General features: G+C 56.5%; 1 protein-coding gene and 1 pseudogene across 10 annotated transcripts in view; both read left to right on the forward strand.

The window, feature by feature from the left end:
• MCF2L (MCF.2 cell line derived transforming sequence like) overlaps positions 1–24,099 on the forward strand; it is a 206,740-nt gene that overhangs the window by 75,212 nt on the left and 107,429 nt on the right. The window contains exon 1 of one of the 10 annotated variants that reach the window (XM_073014511.1): positions 1,869–3,910. The exons of 3 other annotated variants lie outside the window; for them this stretch is intronic. In XM_073014511.1, the coding sequence (XP_072870612.1) occupies positions 3,550–3,910 (361 nt within the window). In that variant the 5' untranslated portion in view covers positions 1,869–3,549. Of the gene's footprint in view, positions 1–1,868; positions 3,911–4,470; positions 4,673–17,515; positions 18,119–23,753; positions 23,777–24,099 lie in introns of those variants that run through there. 6 more of the 10 variants (XM_073014512.1, XM_073014517.1, XM_007960964.3 and 3 more) reach the window with 6 other exon arrangements.
• On the forward strand, positions 18,126–20,767 carry LOC103214829 (uncharacterized; annotated as a pseudogene).

A 24,099-nucleotide genomic window follows, 5' to 3' on the forward strand; every position in this document is an offset into this window, starting at 1 on the left:
CTCTGCATATTCTGTAAAATGCTAAAAACGGTGCCTTTTCCCAGCTCTCTGTGAAGACCAATAGTTTAGTGTGGGGAGCATCTGGCAGGTGCCTGGAGTGCCCAGTGCTCCCTAATGCCAGGTGTAATGGTGACAGTCGTTCTTTAGGCAAGAGTTAAATGATTTTTATGGAAAGATGGCATCATTTGTGCTATAATTTAAGGCAGAATAAAGACTTGACAGAGCTAGAGAGAAAGAACGACTTAGTTTAACAAATCAGCTCCTGAAATTGTGGGTGTTGGAAGGTCCAGAATCCGCAGGCCAGGGGCAGCCGGGGACTGGGAAGAGTTGAGTTGCAGTCCAGGCCGTCTGGGGGCAGAGCTCCCTCTTCCTCAGGGAACCTCTGTCTTTTTTTTTTTTTTTTTTTTGAGACGGAGTCTCGCTCTGTCGCCCAGGCTGGAGTGCAGTGGCCGGATCTCAGCTCACTGCAAGCTCCGCCTCCCGGGTTCACGCCATTCTCCTGCCTCAGCCTCCCGAGTAGCTGGGACTACAGGCGCCCGCCACCTCGCCCGGCTAGTTTTTTGTATTTTTTTTTAGTAGAGACGGGGTTTCATCGTGTTAGCCAGGATGGTCTCGATCTCCTGAACTCGTGATCCACCCGTCTCGGCCTCCCAAAGTGCTGGGATTACAGGCTTGAGCCACCGCGCCCGGCCGAACCTCTGTCTTTTTCTCTCAAGGCCCTTGATGGATTGGGTGAGGCCCACCCACATTATGTCACACGCTTTACTCAGTCTACTGACATAAGTGCCAATCTCATCTAAACATAGCTTCACAGAGACATCTAACCTAGCATTTGACCCAATATCTGGGCACGGTGGCCCAGCCAAGTTGACAAGTAATAAAGTCAATGGCCACAGAGACCAAGGGTCTCCACCCTGGTACCCCAACATGACATGTGCCAGCTAGAGGATGCTGGCCAGGGGACAGAGTGGATGGCACAGGGTTGAGGAAAGAAGCCAATAGCATGTGTGGAAATGTCCAAGGGGTGAAGAGGGAGATCAGAGAAGCGGGATGGGCCAGAGAGTGTGGCCTTTTCCTTTCATCTTGCTTTTAAGATGCAACAGATTTCAGCAGTGGTTCTCAAAACGTGGACCAGCACATTCAACATCCCAGGGAATTTTGCTAGAAATGCACAGCCTCAGGCCCCATCCCAGACCTCCTGGATCAGCAAGGAGCCATCAGAGCCCAGCGATGTGAGCTTAACAAGCCCTTGGTAGATCCTGATACAGCCCAAGGCTGGGTAGGCTGGAGGGCACCTGCCTGGCACTGGGAGAAGAGGGCAAGTGCTCAGGGAGTGTGGCCTGGGGCCGTGTGGGATGAGGACCAGGGAGAGTGTTTTGCCTTAGACTAGTGGAAAGGGCAGGGCCTGCATTTCAGGACCCTTCTGCCTGATGACAGGCTTTCCCTGAAGCTGGAGGGGTAGGGTTGGGGTGGGGGGTGGGCGACGGGGAGTGGTGAAGGTTCCCTGAACTGACAGGGAATGAGTTAGGAGCAGACCCATTTGAGGGCACCCATTTGAGACCATGTATAGACAGGAGGTAGCAATTGTGCAGTCGTAGGCACAGTGGGGTTGCTTCAGCTCTGGGCAGCCCAGGGGATGCTTGTCCACACAGGGAGAGGCTCCCATCCACACCGAGGCCTTTCCAGAGTCCTCCTTTCACTGGACTCCAAAGAGATTCTATAGAACCAAGTGAAACTGCTGATACTCAATACGTTTCTCATGTTAAGCAAAAACAAAAACAAAGCAGCCATTTCTTACAGATTTACTCAGTACTTTCTATCTGTGGTTGTTGTACTTCTTATTCTGTAATTATTTTTTATTATGAATTATTTATTTCCAGATCTGTCTGGCCTATCCAGACCTGTGGGAGCTATAAGGGGAAGTACTGTGTCACCTTCATTTTTTTATCCCTTTGGCCTCGCTCCGTGCCTGAAAGGTCACCACACTGGAACGTCCAGGCGCACATGTGCCACTGGACACCGGGATGTTGGGGGACTCACATGTTGCTGGATGCTGGAATAGTGCGCGCATGCTCTGTTGGACACTGAACTACCGGTGCATTGTTGCCGGATGCTGGAATAGTGTACGCATGCTCTGTTGGACACTGAACTACCGGTGCATTGTTGCCGGATACTGGAATGGTGCGCGCATGCTCTGTTGGACACTGGAATGCTGGTGCATTGTTGCCGGATACTAGAATGTGCGCGCATGCTCTGTTGGACACTGGACTACCGGTGCATTGTTGCCGGATACAGGAATGGTGCGCGCATGCTCTGTTGGACACTGGAATGCTGGTGCATTGTTGCCGGATACTGGAATGGTGTGCACATGCTCTGTTGGACACTGGACTACTGGTGCATTGTTGCCGGATGCTGGAATGGTGTGCGCGTGCTCTGTTGGACACTGGAATGCTGGTGCATTGTTGCCGGATACTAGAATGTGCGCGCATGCTCTGTTGGACACTGGAATGCTGGTGCATTGTTGCCGGATACTAGAATGTGCGCGCATGCTCTGTTGGACACTGGACTACCGGTGCATTGTTGCCGGATACAGGAATGGTGCGCGCATGCTCTGTTGGACACTGGAATGCTGGTGCATTGTTGCCGGATACTGGAATGGTGCGCGCATGCTCTGTTGGACACTGGACTACCGGTGCATTGTTGCCGGATGCTGGAATGGTGCGCGCATGCTCTGTTGGACACTGGAATGCTGGTGCATTGTTGCCGGATACTGGAATGGTGCGCGCATGCTCTGTTGGACACTGGACTACCGGTGCATTGTTGCTGGAAGCTGGAATGGTGCGCGCATGCTCTGTTGGACACTGGACTGCTGGTGCATGTGCACATGTTATTGGCACGAGCTGTAGTTCAAACTTCAGCCATTTGATGCTTGAATTCCCAAACCATTCATGGAAAAGGGTACTACTTCCTGCTGGAATTCTCTATCTTTTTTTTAACCGATTGGGGAGTGGGGTTGGGGGGGGTGGTCTTGCTACATTGCCCAGGCTCAAACTTCTGAACTCAAATGATCCTCCTGCCTCTGCCTCTGCTTCTGCCTCGGCCTCCGGAGTAGCTGGGACTACAGGCCTGAAATACCGTTTCTTTTTTTTTGTTTGTTTGTTTGTTTTTTTGAGACGGAGTCTCGCTCTGCTGCCCAGGCTGGAGTACAGTGGCCGGATCTCAGCTCACTGCAAGCTCTGCCTCCCGGGTTACGCCATTCTCCTGCCTCAGCCTCCCGAGTAGCTGGGACTACAGGCGCCCGCCACCGCGCCCGGCTAATTTTTTGTATTTTTAGTAGAGACGGGGTTTCACCGTGATAGCCAGGATGGTCTTGATCTCCTGACCTCGTGATCCGCCCGTCTCGGCCTCCCAAAGTGCTGGGATTACAGGCTTGAGCCACCGCGCCCGGCCAAAATACCGTTTCTTTAAGGAAGGGTATGTTACCGGTAATACCAAACCACAAAAGGATAGCCGCGGTTTTGGGTGAGGAGAGCTCAGAGTTTCTTGCACATGGCCCTGTGGTGGCGGCCATGGCCCTGCATAGACACGAGCTGGAGTCTGCAGGTGGCAGCCAGGACGCTGCGGGTGTCAAGTGCACATTGTGGCCTGGTGCCAACCATGGTGGTGAGGGTGGAGAGCCCCGTGCGTGCAGCGCGCTCTTCCTGCACCGGGTCCTGCGACCTTGGGCAGGCGATGCCCCTGCGGGAAGGGGCTGGTCCATCTCCGGCCAGCCACGGACCCACGCATGGACCCAGCGACCCACGGACTTGCTCACCTGGGCGCGGCGCGGATGGCATGCGGCCACGCGGAGGGGGCGCGCTCGGCTGCTGCGGCCTCTGCAGCTTCTGCACCTGCCGCGGGGCGGCCGGAGGTAAAGGGAGACGGCGGCCAGGCGCGGCCCCGCGGAGGCAGCTGCACTCGCTCAGTCTACTCGCGGCTCCGCGCGGCTGCCCGCAAACCGGGAGAGTGTGGAGACCCGGAACCGGGGGGAGGGGCGGGGGCACTTGTGCGGCACCCGCGGGGCTCCCAGAGGACCTCGGCGGTGACACGAATTTCTAGGTGACCTGTGTGGTACACTCACAGGGCTCCCAGGTGACCGCGGCGGTGACCCGCGGGGCTGCCAGGTGACCTCGGCGGTGACCCGCGGGGCTCCCAGGTGACCGCGGCGGTGACCCGGGGGCTCCCAGGTGACCGCGGCGGTGACCCGCGAAGCTGCCAGGTGACCTCCGCGGTGACCCGCGGGGCTGCCAGGTGACCTCGGTGGTGCACCCACAAGACTCCCAGGTGACCCACGGTGGTGACACGCCGGGGCGGGCGCGCGCCGCTTCCGCTTCCGCCGAGCCGCCCCCCGCCCCCCGCGGCGCAGCGCGCGCCCCCCTCCCGGTGGCGCGGAACCAATCCCGGGCAGGGAGGCGGCGGCTCCAGGCTGAAAGCGCTGCCGTGGCCCCCTCCCCGCCTCCGCCGCGCCCCCTCCCCACTCGCACGGCCCCACCCGCAGGCGCCCCCCGTGCGGAGGAAGCGGATCTGCCAGCATCATTTCTGTTGTGTCGGAGGATGAGGTTTTGGCTGAGGACTGAAGAGATGGCCCTGGAAGAAATGGTGCAGAGATTAAATGCGGTTTCCAAGCACACGGGTAGGAGGAGCTCTGGCCGTCAGTGATCGGTGCTTAAGCTTGACATCATGGGCTGAATTGTGGGGAAATGCGTCTGATTTTTGTAAGCCGCCCGCGTGTTCCTTTCTAGCGGTGGTAGCCGAGACATGGGGGGCACTGGTTGGTAGCTGGTGTGTTTTCAGAGGCTGTCGGCGATCGCGTGCTGCCCCGAATAGTTAAAATGACGGCACGTTGGTGTCACGGGCTCTCTCAGGGATGCTGGGTCTGCATGCGGAGCCATTTGTGTGTCTGAAATCTGCCCATCAACCTGCCCGTCCGCAGCCCTCGCAATGGAGAATGCACAAGTGCTTTCGAATTGAGAATGATCTGAGCCAAGGGCTTTCAGAGCTTGGGGTTTCAGAGCCAGGGGTGGGGATGGTGAAGCTACCTGGAAGCTCATTTTGAGGAGGAAAAAACCTGGACCAATCAGGTGGTTCTTTTCTTCATTAAATGCAATTTAAACCTCAGACAAATGTGTGAGACGGTATGGGTAAAGAGTGGACTGGAGGTTCATTTTCAGTATGAATCGAAATATTATTTCAAATAAGCTTTGAAGAGCAGTTCAGATCGATTATTTTAGGTGTAAGCAGAGACTGGGCTGACAGCTTGCATCTGGCCCTGGCTTTCAGGCGGTGGCATCTGAGTTCTCAGGCTGTGTTATGCAGAAGGGAGAGGCATCCTTAACTAGTTTTCCTTGAAGTGAAGAGGAAATAATGATATATCATTAAAAGTAAGTTGCCAAGTGTTTTGCCTGATGTTGCCATATGTTATGTCATATATGCCATTACTAGTTGTCTAACTAGTACTTGCCTGGGAGATTAAAATGTCGGTTGCTTGGTTTGGGTGTGGTTCTCTGTCTTTCTCTACCCACCCCGATGGATTTTGAGAGCGAACCAATGATTAAATCAGCATAAGCACCATTGTATGGGTTGGTCTAATCAAGATGTTTTTAATGGGGGTTTTGTGATCAAAGCTGCTAGGCTTATTGTATATGGGTCGAAAGAAAACAAAACCATTTTCATGCCGTCTGCTCTCTGATTCTTAGACTATCAGCTCTCTTTTTCTGAAGCTTGAGTGGAGCTTTTCCGTGCAGGGTTTGCAGGGTTTGAGTACGGTGAAGGGCTGTGTGGATGCCAGGTTCACAGGGAGGCTTCCGATCGGCTGCGGGGGTGGAGGAGAAAGCACCTCCTTGCCCTGCGTGCCTCTGCGTGCGGCTGGATGTCAGAATCACAGAGTGGGAACCGCTCCAGAGGGTGATGTCATTCCCCAGATTTTTAGGGATTGGGGTTTCTTCATGAGCTCCGAGAGACACATGCGCATTTTTAATTGTAAAAAGGCCGTCTCAGAAGAGCAGCGGTGACACTGGCCGCTCACTGAATGTCCTGCGAGCCAGGCTCTCAGTGTGGGCTGTCTCATCTGGAACAGGCAGTAAGATGTGCGTCCTCTCACACATCTGCGTTACTGATAATTGCATGCTTCACCAGGACTTTCAAATCCAGCTTACCAGGTATCTTCGGTTATGAGCACCCTGCAGTGTGTAGTTAGGGGAGGTGACCCTGCGCCACACTCCACTTACCGCCCGTTAACACTGGCCTCTTCCTTCAGCACAAACCCACTTTCTGCTCACGCTGTGTGTAAGGTACCACTCAGTGGAGGCAAGTTATTAGGTTGAGAGGCTGTGAAACCATCATGAGGGGGGTTTGTGGTGCAATATTGACATGACGCTACCACAGGGTGTAGGGGTGTGTGGTGCACATTCTCTGGTAGGGGTGAAGGTCAAGGTAAACCTGATCCCCACCTCGGGTTTAAATTCCAAGCACTTCCTCAGGAGACTTCCCCACCTGCAGCCAAACACCTTTCAGCTCGAGGTCATGGAGCTGCTTCTCCTTCGGGGATCATGCTAGGGTCCGTGCCAGGTAAGAGCTGATGGCAACAGGACACTGATGTGGCAGCTGGCGTAGGTCCTCAGGACAGTGGTGGGGCTGGGTCACAGCTGAGGGATTGCGTACAGCGGCTGGCCTTAGAGCAGCTGCCTCATTCAGCTGCACAGAGCCTCACCCTCTATAGATTCACTCCAAGCACACAGGCATTTTATCTTTGCTGCTGTCCAGGACATGCTGCTGCTGTGTTTTAATTTCAGATTTATGCATTTCTTCTGTCACCTAGAACCTTCATTATCTAGGCTAATCTGCATGTAAAGGAGGATAATGTGTGCTGTCCATATGGTCTGTGAATCTGTAGCCTTTGACCTTGAGAACTGACATTTTATATACTCTTCTAAACCTGATCTTTAGTAACAAGGCCAGGGGCACTTTCCAGTGGCAACTTCCCCTTGACCCCCCTTCTATGTGCTAGGGCTCGTTTTCATCTGTTTTTGTTTTCTCTTTGGAATTTTAGTAATTGGTGAAAAGGTAGAAGACATTCGAGGGAGCAATGCTATGGATCTAGTTGATTTAAGCATTTGATGAAACAGAACAGTGGTCCTCCAACTAGAGCATGTATCTGCATCACCTGGGGGGCTTGTTAAAGCACAGGCTGCTGGGCCCACCCTCAGAGTTTCTGATTCAGTAAGTCTGGGATAGGGTCTGAGAATTGACATTTTTTAAGTTCTTGATGAAGTCCTTCAGGAATCAAACTTGGGGAACTGCTGTAGTAGAAAAATCTTTAAACCTAGCCCCACCTTTTCCATTAGTTGATCTCATACTAACTCTTGTCACAGACAGATGATGATAAATGGGTAATGCATGGATAAATGAGTGGATGGATGGATGGATGGATGGGTAGATGGGTGGGTGGGTGGATGGATGGGTTGGTGGATGAATGTAGGGTGGATGAGTGGATGTGTAGGTGGATGGATGGATGGATGGATGATGCCTACATAAGGAAGCTTCCATAGAAACCCAAAGGACTGGGCTCGGGCAGCTGCCCGAGGCTGAGTGCAAGGAAGTTCCTGGAGGGTGGCGCCCTGGGTGGGCTTGGAAGTGTCATGCCCTCCCGCGTGCCTCACCCTGTGCCGCTCTTCACCTGTATCCTTTGTGACGTCCTTTATATTAAACCAGAAAATGTAACTAAGTGCTTCCCCAAGTTCTGTGAGCTGCTCCCGCAAGTTAACCCAACCCAAGGAGGGGTCGTGGGACCCCTGATGTGTAGCCAGCTGGGCAGAGGCACAGGTCACAACTGGGGCCTGTGGTTGGCATGGGAAGTGGGAGGTCTGAGCCCTCACCCTGCTGGTCTGACGCTGTCTCCAGGTAGAAGGAGTCAGAATTGAACTGGGTCACCTGCCTGGCATCTGCTGCAGAATTGATTGGTGCAGAACTGATTGGTTGCCTGTGGTGCAGAGAGACCCCACACACTTCTTGGTGTCTGGGGGCCATGGAAGTCTTCTGTGTTGACTGTTGCAGGGTGAGAGCAGAGAAAAACAGTTTGTTCCCCTCAGTCATGAAGCCTCCAAGTTGCACCAAGGTTGTGAGAAGCTCACCTGAAGCAAAATCGCGGTGGTCGATTTTGGAAAAAGGAAACATAGGAAGTAGACTTGCCTCGTTCTCTGATACTCCCGGCCAGCAAACCCTCAAGATGGGTGTCCCCGCGCCCGCGGGGTATCTGCCTGCCGTGGCATGGAGCCCTCTCTCTCTCATGGCCACGTGACACACAGCTGAGGATGGCACCGTGACAGTGTTTGTGTTATGGGATTGAGAAGCCCTTGGAGTGTGCGAGGCTGGTGTGTCCCTGAAACGGCAGGCTGGTGGCTTCCACAGCAGGATCTTGGTCTGCTGGGGCTCCGGTAACACAGTGCCGCAGGCTGGTGGCTTCAACAGCGGATGTCCATCTTCTCACAGTCCTGGAGGCTGGGAGTCCAAGGTCAAAATGTCACAGGGCTGATTCGTCCTAGGGCCTCTCTCCTTGGCGTGTAGATGTCATTTGTCCCTGTGTCCTCACATGGTCGTCCCTGTGTGCGCGTGTCTTAATCTCCTCTTCTTAAAAGGACACCAGCCCTGTTGGGTTAGGGCCCATCCTAGTGACCTCATTTCAATTTAATGAACTGTGTAAAGCTCTTGTCTACAAATGCAGTCACACTCTGAGGTGCTGGGGGTCAGGATGTCAATGTATGAGTTTGGGGACAATCGGCCCGTGACAGGCAGACACGTGTGGGCTGCAGACCCTAGATGGCGGGTGGTGTGGGTGACAGGGTTCTGGGTGCAAGTGAAGGCCAAACTGACGGAGCTTGTGAGTAAAGGAAGAGTGGGGTGTCGCCCTCCCTGAGCGAAAGCTGTGGCCGCCTCCTGTCCTTAAGCTCTTCCTGGGAAGGGGCCTGTGGCCTGAGCGGTGGGCTGGGGGACACAGCAGCACGGAGGGGCTTTCGGGGATGAGGGAGCGTCTCAGGACCACCACACAGGCACAGCTGTCCGGATACCCCAGTTTCAGGTCTCAGAGGAAAAACTCTGGGGGGATGCGCCCAGGAGGCAGGGGGCGCGCATTTCTGTGTGGAATTGAAGACCTCTCAGTGGAGAAGGTGCGGCTCCCTGGCAAAATGCCACCTGCTCATCAGCCCGCCCAGCAGTTTCCGACGGATGCCTTAGCACTCCCCTCTCATGCCCCTGCCTTTGGCCTCAGTGACTGGCGTCTCCTCAAGGAGCCGTGATTTCTTTGTCGGTTTTTTTTTTTTTTTTTTTTTGGAGACGGAGTCTCGCTCTGTCACCCAGGCTGGAGTGCAGTGGCGTGATCTTGGCTCACTGCAAGCTCCGCCTCCCGGGTTCCCGCCATTCTCCTGCCTCAGCCTCCCGAGTAGCTGGGACTACAGGCGCCGCCACCTCGCCCGGCTAGTTTTTTGTATTTTTTAGTAGAGACGGGGTTTCACCGTGTTAGTCAGGATGGTCTCGATCTCCTGACCTCGTGATCCGCCCGTCTCGGCCTCCCAAAGTGCTGGGATTACAGGCTTGAGCCACCGCGCCCGGCACTTTGTCCGTTTTTTAAATGTGTTGAGGCCCTTTAGAAGGAAAACCATGCAGCCAAATGAGGTAGACGTCTGTGCAGGTTGCTCTTTTGTAACATGAAATTTAGGTCTCCAATTAGATGAGTGTGACTATAAAGTATGGAAACATTTTTAAAGAACAATTAGCTTTCCTGGGATGTTGTGTTATGGATCTTGTTACTAGGGATTCAGGAGCGGGTTTCTGAGATTTCAGCGGAGAGAGGCTTGTGAGGAAACAGTGAGTTTTTTGAGCATCCTTGGCATCCCATGTTGCCAGCCTTCTGTGATCTGACGCCACAGCTCAGTGCGTCCCGAGAGCTCCTAAGAATGCAGCGCTCGGGCCTCCTAGCTGGGTGAGTCCGACGCCCTCCGTGTGAAGGCGGCACGAGCACGGCCCCACGTGTGGAACTGGAGGCAGACTGATGAGCTCCCAGGGATTTCAGTTCCAGCCTGCTCTGAGGACGGTGGGGGCTGACCCTGTGTTTGCTTGGAGCGCCCTTCAGGGAGACCTGTGGCTCCAGGGGCTGGCGCTGAGTGACCGCAAGTCAGGTCTCAGGAGTGAGCAATGCCGGGCAGCACCTGAGAAGGGGACACCTGTGAGGTTCGTTCCGAGTTTCGTGGGGACTTGTGTTGGCCACCGCCTCCTGAGTTGCTGGCCCCTTTTCACACACTTTTGCCTTGGGATAGTGGCCGCCTTCCAGTGTCTTCCCGATCTCCCTCCTCAAAGCCACTCCTGACTCTTCCACTGCCCCCTCTGACCTCAGCCCCTACTGTTTCATCAGCTCCTGTCCTGGCACTTCCTCACCTGGTGCCTCATCGCCTGGCACTTCCTTACCTGGCGTTTCATCCTCACCTGCTACTCCACATCCCCTGCTGGCTGCCTCCTCCCTTAGTCTTATGTTTAGAGTTCCCTGCATTTGGCATTCCCTAAGGGTAAGACCACCTTCTACAGTGGTGCGAACTCCCCGTCAGAACTAGGGGCGCCGGGTCCACAAAGGCCCCCGGGCATGGCTAACCTCTGAGTCCGCAAAGCGTCTCACATGGCTGACCGCCAGGTCTGCAGGGGCCCCCGGCGTGGCCATCCTCCGAGTCCACGAAGTCCCCGGCGTGGCCAACCTCATTGGACGAGTTTGCTTGGACCTTTGCGCCCCTGGCATGCTGCTGTTCTGGTGCTTTTCGTACGCTTGGCCCCTTGGGTATGGAAGACACACGGATTTTAGGGATTCTATTCATTTTGCAGACGTTCTGGGGAGCACATTTGTTGATCATTGATACCAGCTGAATACCAGAGGGTGCACTCCAGAATTAGGACTTTAGGGACTAGTAAATATGAGGGAAGCCGGCTCGGGAGACCTGCTTTCGCTGTAATAAAGAATGAGGCACAAGCATCACAATCAGAAGTTCTCCCAGCTTCAGCTGCCCGTGAACGGCATGCTGTGTCTGATAAACACATTTTCATGAGTAGAGAATACTTTTAACAGACCCTAGGGTCTATTGATTCATAATTTAACCAAATACAGTTTCTGGAGCCAAGTTAGTTCTGCAGCCTAAGTATGGAAAGCTCGGCTGCTTTGTCTGTGTGTTTCGCTTCCTCCGCCACCCACGACGTGCAGGCAGCACTCTCAACGTAGCCCCTTCTTTCACCAGAACTATCGTCTCCGCATCAGCTCGCGTCACCGTCCGTAGAGTTGGAAGGATACTACTGTAAGTAGTATTTTCACACTTCTACCTTTCAGATTAACTCAGAATGTGTCTGGTCACATTCATTTTATAACTCTGGGTGTGGAGAAATTAGCATCTCTTATGCCTTTCAGAATGTTTACAAGCTAACTGCCCTTGTCTGATACACACACAAAAATGGAGCTGCCTACATTGGAATTCTAGCGAAGTAGTGAAGTTAGAACGTCTAATGCCTTGTGGTCATACGTGGATAAGATGTGGGATGAGGCTTTGCACCTTGTGAGATTAGCGGGGCCCACTGTGAAGAAGGGTTGCGTTGACTATTAGGTTAAAATCCTGGTGCTGGACCCGTGACCTGTGAGGTCAAATCGGACGCACAGGCCTCCCGGGCAGCGGAAAACCCAGAGGCAAGGACCTGGTCCGCCAGGGCTGGTACTGAGAGGTTGGGGTCACCCAGTCTGACAGTGAGGGGCTTCCCAGTGCTGCTGTCACTGCCCTGTTGGGGCTGCATGGGGAAGTCATTGGTCTCCACACAGCTCTGCCATCTGTGACTGTGAATGTGACTGTGTGGTGCCTCGGTTTCCTCATCTGCAAAATGGACTCAGGAGAGCACCTACCTGCTAGGGTTGATGTGACGATCAAATGAGTTAAATGAGTTAAATCTGCATGAAAAACACTTAGAAGCACCCGGCAGACAAGAGGCTCTGGGGAACTGTTTGCTGTTAGGGTCACTTGTGCACGTGGTTAGTGCAGGCAGGTGCTGGCCATGAGCTCCTGTGCACAGCAGGGAGCCGCTGCCATGGTCATCCTCACATACAGTCAGGTGTGTGACCACAATGATGATCCCAGTAATGAAGTATGTGGGGATTTTCCAGGTAAATGAGAAGGAAAAGGAAGGTTCTGAGAGGAAGGGTCTGTGGTTGACCTCATTACGGTCACATGGTGATAGAGGTGACATCTGTGGTCACTATTCTCACAGATGCCCAAGGTCACAGAGAGCACGAGCCCGGGCTTCAGCACACAGCACTTTGCAGGCCGCTCTGCCATAGCGAGCTGCTGTCCTCCCTTCCTCCCTCCCCCACCCCAGGAGCCTTTGTCCAGCATAGGTCCCAGGAGATACCCAGTGCTGAGAAGAAACCGAACCTTTGGGAGGAGACACTCAAGAAAACTTAACACTTGTGAGTTTGAAAATACAAAAGAGCCTATTGTTCCTCCTAAATTATGGGATTGGCTGGCGTTTGCATCTAAATTAGGCTCTCAGCAAATGTTCTGTTTTTTGTTTTTTGTGGTTTTTTTTGCTTTACTCCATTATTAATAATGTTAAAGAAATGAGACAAATCTCCAAAGCATGAAAACCAATTTCTCAGCGTTAGTCCTAACACACAATTGTGCTACTTAATTCCCTAAAGGAAAGAACTAGTATTAAGTTTCATTAATGACATTTTTGGCAATCTGTTAAGGATGGTGAGGTAATGCCCCAAACAAGACTTCGTTTTTGTAAGAATGCCTTATCTCTTAAAATGGAACTTGTCATGGACATTGAAGAGAAGGATTCCAGCTGGAACACCTGTTAAACGCTGCACAGGGGACCACACGCGGCTCCGGGCTCGGTCTTCAGGTCTGTCATGGGGCGGCAGGGCTGGGGTGGAGGGCAGTGTGTGATGCTCAGGCCGGGAGCAGCACTGGGTCACCTGCACCTCTGAGGCCAAGCTGTGTGGCCTTTCCGGCCATTCACCAAAGGTGCCTCCGCCAGACCAGAGCCACGACCTTCCCTGGTGGGTCCCGGGCTGGGACTGAAGGAGAGGAGGGGTTGCTCGGTGAGTGGCCTCTCAGACACCAAGACAGGAAGACGACGGAGCCGTGAGGAGTCACACACCAAACCTGACGCACAGGCCCCCGGGGCAGTGGGAAACCCAGAGGCAAAGACTGGTCCGGCAGGGCTGGCGCAGGGGGGTTGGGGTCGCCCAGTCTGACAGTGAGGGGCTTCCCAGCGCTGCTGTCACTGCCCTGTGGGGGCTGCGTGGGGAAGTCACTGGTCTCCACAAGCATGCTCTGTCCTTCCCTGCACCCCACGCTTTACCGAGAGAGAGGAAACAAGACACCTCCGTCTGTGCCTCACCCCCGGTGCGCACGGCAGCTCCCACCCGCATCAGCCCAGGAGCGCCGAATTTTATTTTATTTTATTTCATTCATTTATTTATTTATTTATTTATTTATTTATTTTATTTTATTTTATTTTGAGACAGAGTCTCTCTTTGTCGCCCAGGCTGGAGTGCGGTGGCGCAATCTCGGCTCACTGCAAGCTCCGCGTCCTGGGTTCATGCTGTTCTCCTGCTTCAGCCTCGGAGTAGCTGGGACTACAGGTGCCGCCACCACGCCCGGCTAATTTTTTGTATTTTTAGTAGAGACGGGGTTTCACCGTGTTAGCTAGGATGGTCTCGATCTCCTGACCTCATGATCCACCTGCCTCGGCCTCCCAAAGTGCTGGGATTCCAGGCGTGAGCCACCACGCCCGGCCAGTGTTGAATTTTAAATCACCCAACAGCTCATTTAAGACCTGCCCTAAACAACTCCCTACTCCACGACTAATGGAGTGGTTAATGTAAAACTCTTTTCCTGCCAGAAATGATACCATTTATTGATATGGATTTCTTAACAGTAGCTTGGGGCCACATTGTGTGAAATAGACTCCCGGGGTTCACAAAAGTCAACCCGCTTCTCAGGGGCCCAGCCATTCTGGAGCCTCCCTGAGGCCAAGCAGTGGGGTGACAGGAAGAACTCGGATCTCACGTGGGTTTTTTGTGTTTTCTCATGGGGGGGCTACCAAGGAGCTTAGGGAGGAAGCGGCCCCCGCCAGCCGGGAGAGGACAGCTGGGTGTTCACGATGGTTGCTGAACCCAAAGCTTGTACGCGCCACATATGAGAAGAAATGAGCCGATCGTGAGCGAGCTTCCTATCTCAGGACTGATTTTTGAAAAATGGTTTTAATTAGTAACATCTTTAAAACATATTTAGATGTTTAGGACGTTGAATGATGAACGGGTGTGCACATCCGACCTGCTCAGCTGCAAGTGGCCCTGCCATTCCAATTTCTGTGACTTTCCTCAGCACCTTAACCACGCACAGGGAAGGAAAGGCAGAGAGAGAGGTTTGGTGCTGACCCCAGAGCCGACCCTGATGGCTCCTGTGCCCACCGCTCCCTGCTTCCGTGAATACAAAGCCTGTTCTGCGTCTGTCCTTGTGGATGGAACCAGCATTTAGGGCTTGATTTCCTGGTTATTCAAAGAGGCCCTTGGAGGATCACCTTAGGTCAGGAGTTGGAGACCAGCCTGGCCAACATGGTGAAACCCGGTCTCTACTAAAAGTACAAAAATTAGTCGGGCATGGTAGCAGGCATCTGTAATCCCAGCTACTTGGGAGGCTGAGGCATGAGAATCGCTTGAACCCAGGAGGTGGAGGTTGCAGTGAGCTGGGATCATGCCACTGCACTCCAGCCTGAGGGATAGAGCAAGACTCTGTCTCTAAACAAACAAACAAACAAACACAACCAAAGAGGCCTGAGCTCTGGAAACACCACGCGAACTGCGCCATCTGGTTCCCCATTTTCATGTGAGTCAGGTTAGGGCTTACCTGTCCTGGGCTCGCACACAAGCCCCTAACAAAACGGGGCTCGTGGTCTCTGCTCCTGGGTGGCTGAGACATTGAGCCTCTCACCCTGTTTTCCTCTGTAGCTGTTTTGGGGGATGCAGCACAGAGAACAAGCTTCCGGCCGCTTCAGGGGGCGGCGGCCTTGGGACCATCTTGTTGCATCTGGGTGGTGGGTGTGGAAGGCAGGAGGGGGATGGTGTGTGGGGCTCTGTCTTTCCTGGCAGTAGCCGGCTCTCAACACCTGTAGCTCTCAGAGGAGCAAACCCAGCACATAACACTTTGAACAGAATCACCGTATTTGTGGAGGCTAATTGGACTCCAAGGTGCCACCTCTCCAGAGGCTAATGGGACACCAAGGTGCCACTCTCCGGGCGTGGAAGCAGCCTTTCCCTCTGACGTCCCCGATGCCAGTGGGGGACACAGGAGGCGGGACCCTCCAGCCATTCTGTGAGTGCCTGTGCTGGGTGTCCCCGATGCCAGTGGGGGGCACAGGAGGCAGAGGCCCTCCAGCCGTTCTGTGAGTGCCTGTGCAGGGTGTCCCCGATGCCAGTGGGGGACACAGGAGGCAGGACCCTCCAGCCGTTCTGTGAGTGCCTGTGCTGGGTGTCCCCGATGCCAGTGGGGGGCACAGGAGGCAGAGGCCCTCCAGCCGTTCTGTGAGTGCCTGTGCAGGGTGTCCCCGATGCCAGTGGGGGACACAGGAGGTGGGACCCTCCAGCCGTTCTGTGAGTGCCTGTGCAGGGTGTCCCCGATGCCAGTGGGGGGCACAGGAGGCGGGACCCTCCAGCCGTTCTGTGGGGGGGACACAGGAGGCGGGACCCTCCAGCCGTTCTGTGGGGGGGACACAGGAGGCGGGACCCTCCAGCCGTTCTGTGAGGGTCTGTGCAGGGTATCCCCGATGCCAGTGGGGGACACAGGAGGCGGGACCCTCCAGCCGTTCTGTGGGGGGGACACAGGAGGCGGGACCCTCCAGCCGTTCTGTGAGTGCCTGTGCAGGGTGTCCCTGATGCCAGTGGGGGGCACAGGAGGCGGGACCCTCCAGCTGTTCTGTGAGTGCCTGTGCAGGGGGTCCCCGATGCCAGTGGGGGGCACAGGAGGCGGGACCCTCCAGCCGTTCTGTGAGTGCCTGTGCAGGGTGTCCCTGCTGCCAGTGGGGGGCACAGGAGGCGGGACCCTCCAGCCGTTCTGTGGGGGGACACAGGAGGCGGGACCCTCCAGCCGTTCTGTGGGGGGCACAGGAGGCGGGACCCTCCAGCCGTTCTGTGAGTGCCTGTGCAGGGTGTCCCCGATGCCAGTGGGGGACACAGGAGGCGGGACCCTCCAGCCGTTCTGTGAGTGCCTGTGCAGGGTGTCCCCGATGCCAGTGGGGGACACAGGAGGTGGGACCCTCCAGCCGTTCTGTGGCGGGGACACAGGAGGCGGGACCCTCCAGCCGTTCTGTGGGGGGGACACAGGAGGCGGGACCCTCCAGCCGTTCTGTGAGGGTCTGTGCAGGGTGTCCCCGATGCCAGTGGGGGGCACAGGAGGCGGGACCCTCCAGCCGTTCTGTGGGGGACACAGGAGGCGGGACCCTCCAGCCGTTCTGTGGGGGGGACACAGGAGGCGGGACCCTCCAGCCGTTCTGTGGGGGGCACAGGAGGCGGGACCCTCCAGCCGTTCTGTGGGGGGGACACAGGAGGCGGGACCCTCCAGCCGTTCTGTGGGGGGCACAGGAGGCGGGACCCTCCAGCCGTTCTGTGGGGGGCACAGGAGGCGGGACCCTCCAGCCGTTCTGTGAGTGCCTGTGCAGGGTGTCCCCGATGCCAGTGGGGGGCACAGGAGGCAGGACCCTCCAGCCGTTCTGTGGGGGGCACAGGAGGCGGGACCCTCCAGCCGTTCTGTGAGTGCCTGTGCAGGGTGTCCCCGATGCCAGTGGGGGACACAGGAGGCGGGACCCTCCAGCCGTTCTGTGAGTGCCTGTGCAGGGTGGCGCGACGGGTGTGCACTCAGTAAACGATGTTGAATAAATGCATTCTTTGGCTGCAAACCAGATGCATGCTGTAATCACGTTGGTTCCCAGAAGGGCACATGTGGTGCTTGGGACAGTGTGTGGCTTTCACAAACAGGCCTGAGCTCCAGCCCCACCACCTTCTCTTCCTGTGGCCTGAAGCATAGACTAATAAGAGTTAAAATGGCATTAGGCTATTTGCATGGCCTTGCACATCAGCTGTGAGGCCTGGAGCCCTGGGTGTGCTCAGCATGGTGCCCAGTGACTCTGAGACCCTGAGGCTGGCACGTCACCTCGGGGGCCATTGGGAGCCCTGGACGCTGTCACCTCCCCACTTTGGAAGCAACCATTGGGCAGAGGGTGGGAGCTGCTGGCTTGGGACCGGCTCAACACCTCTTGGGGAAAAGTATCTCCGGCCACTCAAAGCAGCCTCATCACTTCCTCCCTTGAGGAGCTCGGCAGCAGACGGGGTCACAGGCGTGGAACTTCCCACTTTGTTTCAGGACAGCCAGCAGCACGTCCCTCCCTTCCTCTGGGTTTGTAGTTGTTTGTTTGAACTTGAGACTTCCTGAGGCCTGGAAGGTGTTTTTGGCTTGCTCCATAAGGCAAGGGGTCCAGCCCACACAGGCCCCCCCGCCCTGTCCGAGGAAGGAAAGGCCCAGAACTTGTACACAGCGGGGCAGGCGCAGCAGCCGGGTCTCTCGGCACCACGGCATTGTCTGCCTGCTCTTCCCGGCGTGCAGGGCGGTGGTGGCTCGGGCCAGGCTCCAGGAGGCCAGGCCTGGGGCGAGGACGGCTGAGGGCTCCGGGAGGCCAGGTGCTCTGAGGAGGTGGCTCAACCCTCTTGGGTTCTTTCTTGTGACTTGGTGAAGCCCAGAGTCATCAGAGTCCTGAGCACCTGCCTCTCATGACCACGCAGCACCCATCCGGCTTTTAGCTGTCCCCGCAGAGACCCGAAGGCTGTGTCTCCAGCATCAGGGGTCGCCTGTGGTCCCTGCGTGAAGAACCAGAGCTGTGTCCGCTTTGTAGCAGCCTTCGTGACAGGGCAGCTCGATGGCCGAGAAGGGAGCATCCCGGGGGACCCTGCGGCGGCTGTGGTCGCTGCCCAGGAGGCGCCGGGGAACTGCAGGGCGCTCGAGGCCAGGTGAGATGCAACAGGGTCGCGAGGCATGGGGGCAGGTGCGGTGTCCCCTCTGCAGGTGTCCTCTTAGTGGGCAGGCACCTCCCTAGGGTATTTCTCTCCCCACTTGACCAGCAAAACCTGTGCAGCTTGGAGACTTTTTAAAAAGGTGGAGATGACTGCTAGGCGTCCCGCTCCAGGTCTGTGGGTCCAATTTTCTTTGTTCGTCTCGGGGTCGGCCCCATCCTGCAGTTCTGGAACCTGGGCTTAGGAATTTCTGCTCCGATTGGAAAGACGAGCGGACTCGAAGTGAGGGAAGCGGCGGTGGCGGGTTTAATGAGGCTCCCCTGGGCACACAAGGTCTGTGGGCAGCTGGGTGTCCTTTGCGTCACAAGAGATGTGTTTTGGGGGGATGAGGGCACAGAGCTGTTGCAGACACGGCCCAGGCCAGGTGGACCAACAATGCAGGCTCGAAGTGCCACACACAGAGGAGCTCAGGCTGCCCAGGCCCCTCTCAGCCATTCAGGAACAGCCGGAACAGCCCGATGGCACAGCCTAAACTCTCACAAGTCACAACCAGTGCTTTTATTAACTTCAGAGGAGCAAGGGCATTCTGCTGGCTTGAGGGAGAAAGGAACTTTTCTGATTTCCGCTCCCTCCTGCCCTTTCCTCCGTCTGGCGACCTGGAACCGCGGCGGGCTGTGGAACATGGGACAGAAGTTGGCTGGAGCCAGCCCCCTGCCCTGCTTTGACCTGGCTCCCCATGGGGTTTGGGAGCGTTTCTTTCAGGGATGGGCAGGCGGCGGCCGGGCATTGGCAGGCGAGCGTCAGGGAGAGGAAAGGGAGGCAGTGCACACATCCAGATGGTGCCTGACTGCCCTGGGACCGAGCGGCTCTGGCCAGGAGGGGCACCACGCACAGGACAGCCTCTCAGGCTGCCGCCTTTCCCTTTCCCCCGCCTTGGGCATGGACAGAGCCTGTCACACTGAGGAGGACTGTGTCACCTGCTGCCGGTCAGCTAAGTGTACGCTGTGTGTGTGCAAGTACCCCAGGGCCACAATAACAGATCCCAGCCTCCCTCCGAGTCCACTGACATCCACCCCAGCACGGTGCGAGGGAGGCAGCCAGGAGCCGTGCATGAATCCCGCACACGCCAGGGTGGCCGGCGCTCCATTCACGCCCCACCACCCTCTGAAAGCTGAAGTCATAAGACCCTGGACATGAGCACAGCGGGGGCTTGGAGACGGGGACCCTGAGACATCCCCTTCCTGTGCACTGGGGACCCTGAGGTGTCCCCTTCCTGTGCACTGGGGACCCTGAGATGTCCCTTCCTGTGCCTGAGAACCCCTGAGACATCTCCTCACTGTACATAGGGACCCCCGAGATGTCTCCACACTGCACGGGGTACCACCCTGTTCCTTGTGGGAGCAGGAGAACGCAGGAGCCACAGTGAACTGAACTTGTCCCCGTAGCTTTCACAGCAACAGGGGCCCCTCTGCGGTGGCAGCAGTGGGAGACAAGGCGATGAGTGTCATCTGCTGTGAGTTCTGTGGTGCTCTGGTCCCCTGTGAGGACACTGTCAACAACATTCACACTCACTGAGCCACGTCCTGCCCTTGGCTGGAATGTGAGGGCGGTGAGGCACCCCCATCCCGTAAGGAAGTGTGCACCGAGCCCTGGTCCCATGACATCTGAGTGGAGCGGCCCCCACGGCACAGATCACCTGGGTATAGTGAGAGGTAGACCTTGGGTCCCTGGGCCTGTGAGCCTGAGACAGGGTGACCACCAGCTCCCGGCAGGGTCCACACCCCGAGGCACAGGCAGGGGGACGCACGGCCTCTGTGTGGGGCCTTCTCCTCCAGGCTGGGCGGTGCGGGTGCAGCTCAGAGCCCAGTGCCCTCTGCCTCCCATTGCCTGGGCTGCCAGCGTGACCTGCCCGGCATGGGTGCCTGGGGACTGAGCCTTGTCCGGCCCCCTCCCAGCCCTGGCTGTCTCCCTCGGCAGGAGCTCGGCACCGCACAGGTTTTCTTCCCAGGTTGTGTGTCTCTGATTGGAAGGTGGAGGAGTCACAGACACCCCTTTGTGTCTCCAGGTCTGGACTGGGCAGGCCCCTGCCGGGGCTGGGGGAACATGCTCAACTCGCGTTGCACCTGAAGGTTGTGGGGAACCAGGCCCGGAGTGCAGCGGTGGAGGCCATGTCTGAGGGGTCAGGCGGGGGGGCCCCAGCAGAAAGCATGGGGCCGACGAGGGGTACCAAGGGACAAGAGCTCAGGAGCTTTGGAAAGAGGTCTAGGGGCCTAGTGGGCTCCAAGAAGGGCAGAGAAGCCCCATGTGCTTCTAGTAATAGGGGCTGTGCCCACCTCATGAAGGGGATTTCTGGGCTGGGGCCGAACGCACAGGATGTGGAGGGGTAGGAAGGGTAGGTGATGGAGGATTTTTCCAAGATGTTGGCCATGCAGTGGAGAGGAGTGGACGCTGGGCCAGGGGTGGCCGCATCCATGAGGCCTGGAGCCTGCGGATTGCAGGAAACCACAGAGTGGTGGCAGCAGGGGACCCGGGGATGGAGTGAGTCCCGGCTCTGTGGTGGGCGGCCAGGGGCGTCTCCCCAAGGCTCTGCCCTCTCTGTCCATCAGGTGGGAGGTGCGGCAGACGGGGAGTCTGGGGGGCCTCCTGCAGAGGAGGGTGTGTGCCACGGAAGGCTGCTGAGCCCTCATTGTGTCTGGTAGGAGCAGGTGTCACAGCTGTGCCGAGGCCTGCCCTCGTGTGCTGTGGGAGGGGAGAGGCATAGTTGCGGGGAGCTGGGCAGGGGCCATGCTGTGGACCCTCAGGACAGGGTGAGCTGTCCCAGCAGTGGCTGAGCCTATGCTGCATAAGGGGCTTGGCGTGATGTCTGCGATCGTGTCTGTGGTTGGAAGTGACGTCTGGGCTGGAACTGACATCCAGTTGGAGCCGTGACAAAGGACAGGATGATCAGGGAAATTGCAGAGAACAAGGGCAAGGATGGAAGCTTGAGGGGCGCTGTGGTGTGGAGGGGGTGCGGTTGGAAGAACCCTCAGGAGCTGGGCTGGGGCTGGGGCGCAGCTCGTCCCCGAGTCCGTGGTGGTGACTCTAAGGAGGCGCTGGTTCCGGTGAGGAGGTTGGGGAAAGCACTTCCTGATGCCTTTGGGCGTGCAAAGTGGTGGGGGCAGCCAGGCCGGTTCAGTGCAAGGCCGGAGGTGAGGTTCAGGTGCGGCCCACAGGCTGTGGCAGGGACGCAGCACTCAGCAGGTACCTCAGGGTTTGTTGGAGGTGAGGGGGTAGCAGGGCCCCTCACACAGGTCTAGGGTTGCAGGTTCATGGCAGCTGGGTAGGGACGGGAAGCTCCAGTAAGATCCACCATGGGATTTTTCACCAGAAACTCCTAGAAGTTAATTCTGTGTCGTGAGAATAAAAAAGTTAAGATGCCTTTGGCTTCCCATCTGCTGGGGAGCGTGCCCAGTGGCACGGCGGAAACCCAGGCCGGACCTCACAATTGCAGGATGAGCCTCCTCCCTTCTGTCTGGCAGGCGGCCTTCTCTGGGCATTGCCCTGCACCTCGACGGGCCCAGCGGGGCTTGAGTCAAGCTCCGTAAATGCAGCGCCCGACATCTGAGGGCCACCACGCTGCGGGTTCCCATCTCCGCAGCCCGTAGCACTGGGCAAGGCAGAGCCTTAGGCGGAGACAGGGAGCCGGGAGGAGCATTGGATGCCTGTGGCCTCTTTACAGCTCCGTGGCCTGCCTTATCTTGCCGGCTCTGCCCTTGGTAATCAGGATGTGAGGCGGGTGACGGACACTTGAGTGCTCGTGACATATTGTGGCCCTGGGGAAATGTGGCGTCTGCAGCCTCCTGGGCCTTCCCTTCTGCCTGGCTCCCTCCTCCTCCACCCGTCCACCTGTGTGCCTGGGCCAGGCTGGCTTCTGCATCTCTGTGGACAGCCCTCTCCCCGCGCTGCCGCTGTTTTCCTTGGGTTTAGCACTGACCCAGGCTGGCTTCTGCATCTCTGTGGACAGCCCTCTCCCCGCGCTGCCGCTGTTTTCCTTGGGTTGAGCACTGAACAAAGCCCCTTTGGGTTAGGAGGCAGGCGGACCTCCACCCCACATGAAGGAGCAGCCTCCGCTGCCCGGAGGAGACGGTGCTGGCAGAAAATGTAGCCGCGGGTGGCGACTTTCTGATAACCAAGAGGGGATGTTGTCCTTTTACTGAGTGGAGGTCAGGGCCGGTGCTGAGGTTGTCCGCCTCCCCTCTGTCCTGCACGGCCTGGTGGGGAGATACCACCACATTGCATAGACAGCAGCACCCTCACCGGGCGCCACATCTCCCGGGGTCCACCTGTGCTGCTCTGCCCTGGGATATTCGGAGCTGAGTTCCAATTAAGCCAAGGAAAACAGATTGTTTTACTTAGAATTTAGAAATTCTCCTTTTTTTTTTTCTTTTTTTTCCGAGATGGAGTCTCACTCTGTCACCCAGGCTGGAGTACAGTGGCGTGATCTTGGCTCACTGCAACCCTGCCTTCTGGGTTCAAGTGATTCTCCTGCCTCAGCCTCCCGAGTAGCTGGAATCACAGGTGTATGCCACCACACCTGGCTAATTTTTTTTTTCGTATTTTTAGTAGAGATGGAGTTTCGCCATGTTGGCCAGGCTGATCTTGAACTCCTGACCTCATGTGATCCACCCACCTCAGCCTCCCAAAGTGCTAGAATTACAGGCGTGAGCCACCGCGCCTGGCCTAGAAATTCTCTTGATAAAACGTGTGCAAGATTGGCACAGGAAGTTTTAAACAGAATCAGCATTCACCGTAAGAAGCAGATAAATACATTTGAGGCACCCGGGGTGAGTGATCTCAGCTAAACTCCCCTTTAAGCTTCCTGGTAGTGCGTGCAAAAAGGAAAACATTTGGATCTAAGATCATGCACAAAGAAAAGCTGTTCTTCTGGGAGGAACCAATTTCTCCGCGATCGCACTCGGCTCCCTCGAGGGAAAGCTGGAAGGGGAGAGGGCATCAGGATTCGGGTGCCGGTGTCTCTGTGCAGCTCATCCTCCGTCAGAGCCCCCTCTGCTTCTGTCCATCCCTCAAATTGCCAGTCGTGTCAGCATCTGGGGCTGTGATCAGATGGAGGAAGACTGGTAAGCAGTCACCTCCAACAGGACTCTCTGGCTCAGTCTCCCCAGGAATATGCTGCTCCCCAGGCACAATGGAAAATCTGCTGCGTGTCATCTTCCGGCTGCCTGTTTAAAGCAAGGGAGGCCACACCCCCAGCGGGGGCGCCTGGACCCAAGGTGAGAATAGCTCAGGTTTGTGCCTTTTTCCGCAAGTCCCTCTCGGGCGGGCGCAGTGTGTCTCCTGGACCTGTGTGTAAACATCAGGGCGGACCAGGAATCGGCCTCCAGAAGGGTAATTACCTGGTGTACTCCGTCCCAGGTAGTGGGTAAAGTGAAAGTAAAAAGCCAACTGGTCCCTTATGCAGATTTTAGGGGACAAAGTTCAGCATAGAAAGGTCCTGTTACAAGGAGAGGGTTGTGGGAGCCCAGGGCAGCACGCGTCCTCCCTGGCATCTGATCCTCGCCATGGGGGACGGAAAGCCTGTCCGGATTTCCGTGGCGGAAATGAAAAGCTACTACCTGTATTCTGAGTGGTGCTCCTGGCTGCTGTCCATGGCTGAGGGTGAGTCTCCTGGTTCCCCGTGAGTCCCTCGCATGTGGTGTGCTCAGAGCAGTCGAGGTGGCCTCTGGGTGAGGCGGCGTGGAGGTGCCCTCTGTGGATGCCCCATGCTCCACAGGGCACATGCAGTCTGTGTCCCCTGTGGAATCTGCAGTAGCTCAGGGAGTGGGGCCAAGGAGCAAATGAGCTTTTCACCCTAAAGTTATCCTTTGACCCTAATTTATGTCACAGCTACCAAAACCAAGTAAGCTCCCTTTGTCTGGCAAGCCTAAGCCTCACACCACTGTGCAAACAGCTGGGGGCTCAGCCTGCACCAGGCTGCCCCA

This window comes from Chlorocebus sabaeus, chromosome 3 (assembly GCF_047675955.1).
Source record: "Chlorocebus sabaeus isolate Y175 chromosome 3, mChlSab1.0.hap1, whole genome shotgun sequence".
Lineage (NCBI taxonomy): Eukaryota > Metazoa > Chordata > Mammalia > Primates > Cercopithecidae > Chlorocebus > Chlorocebus sabaeus.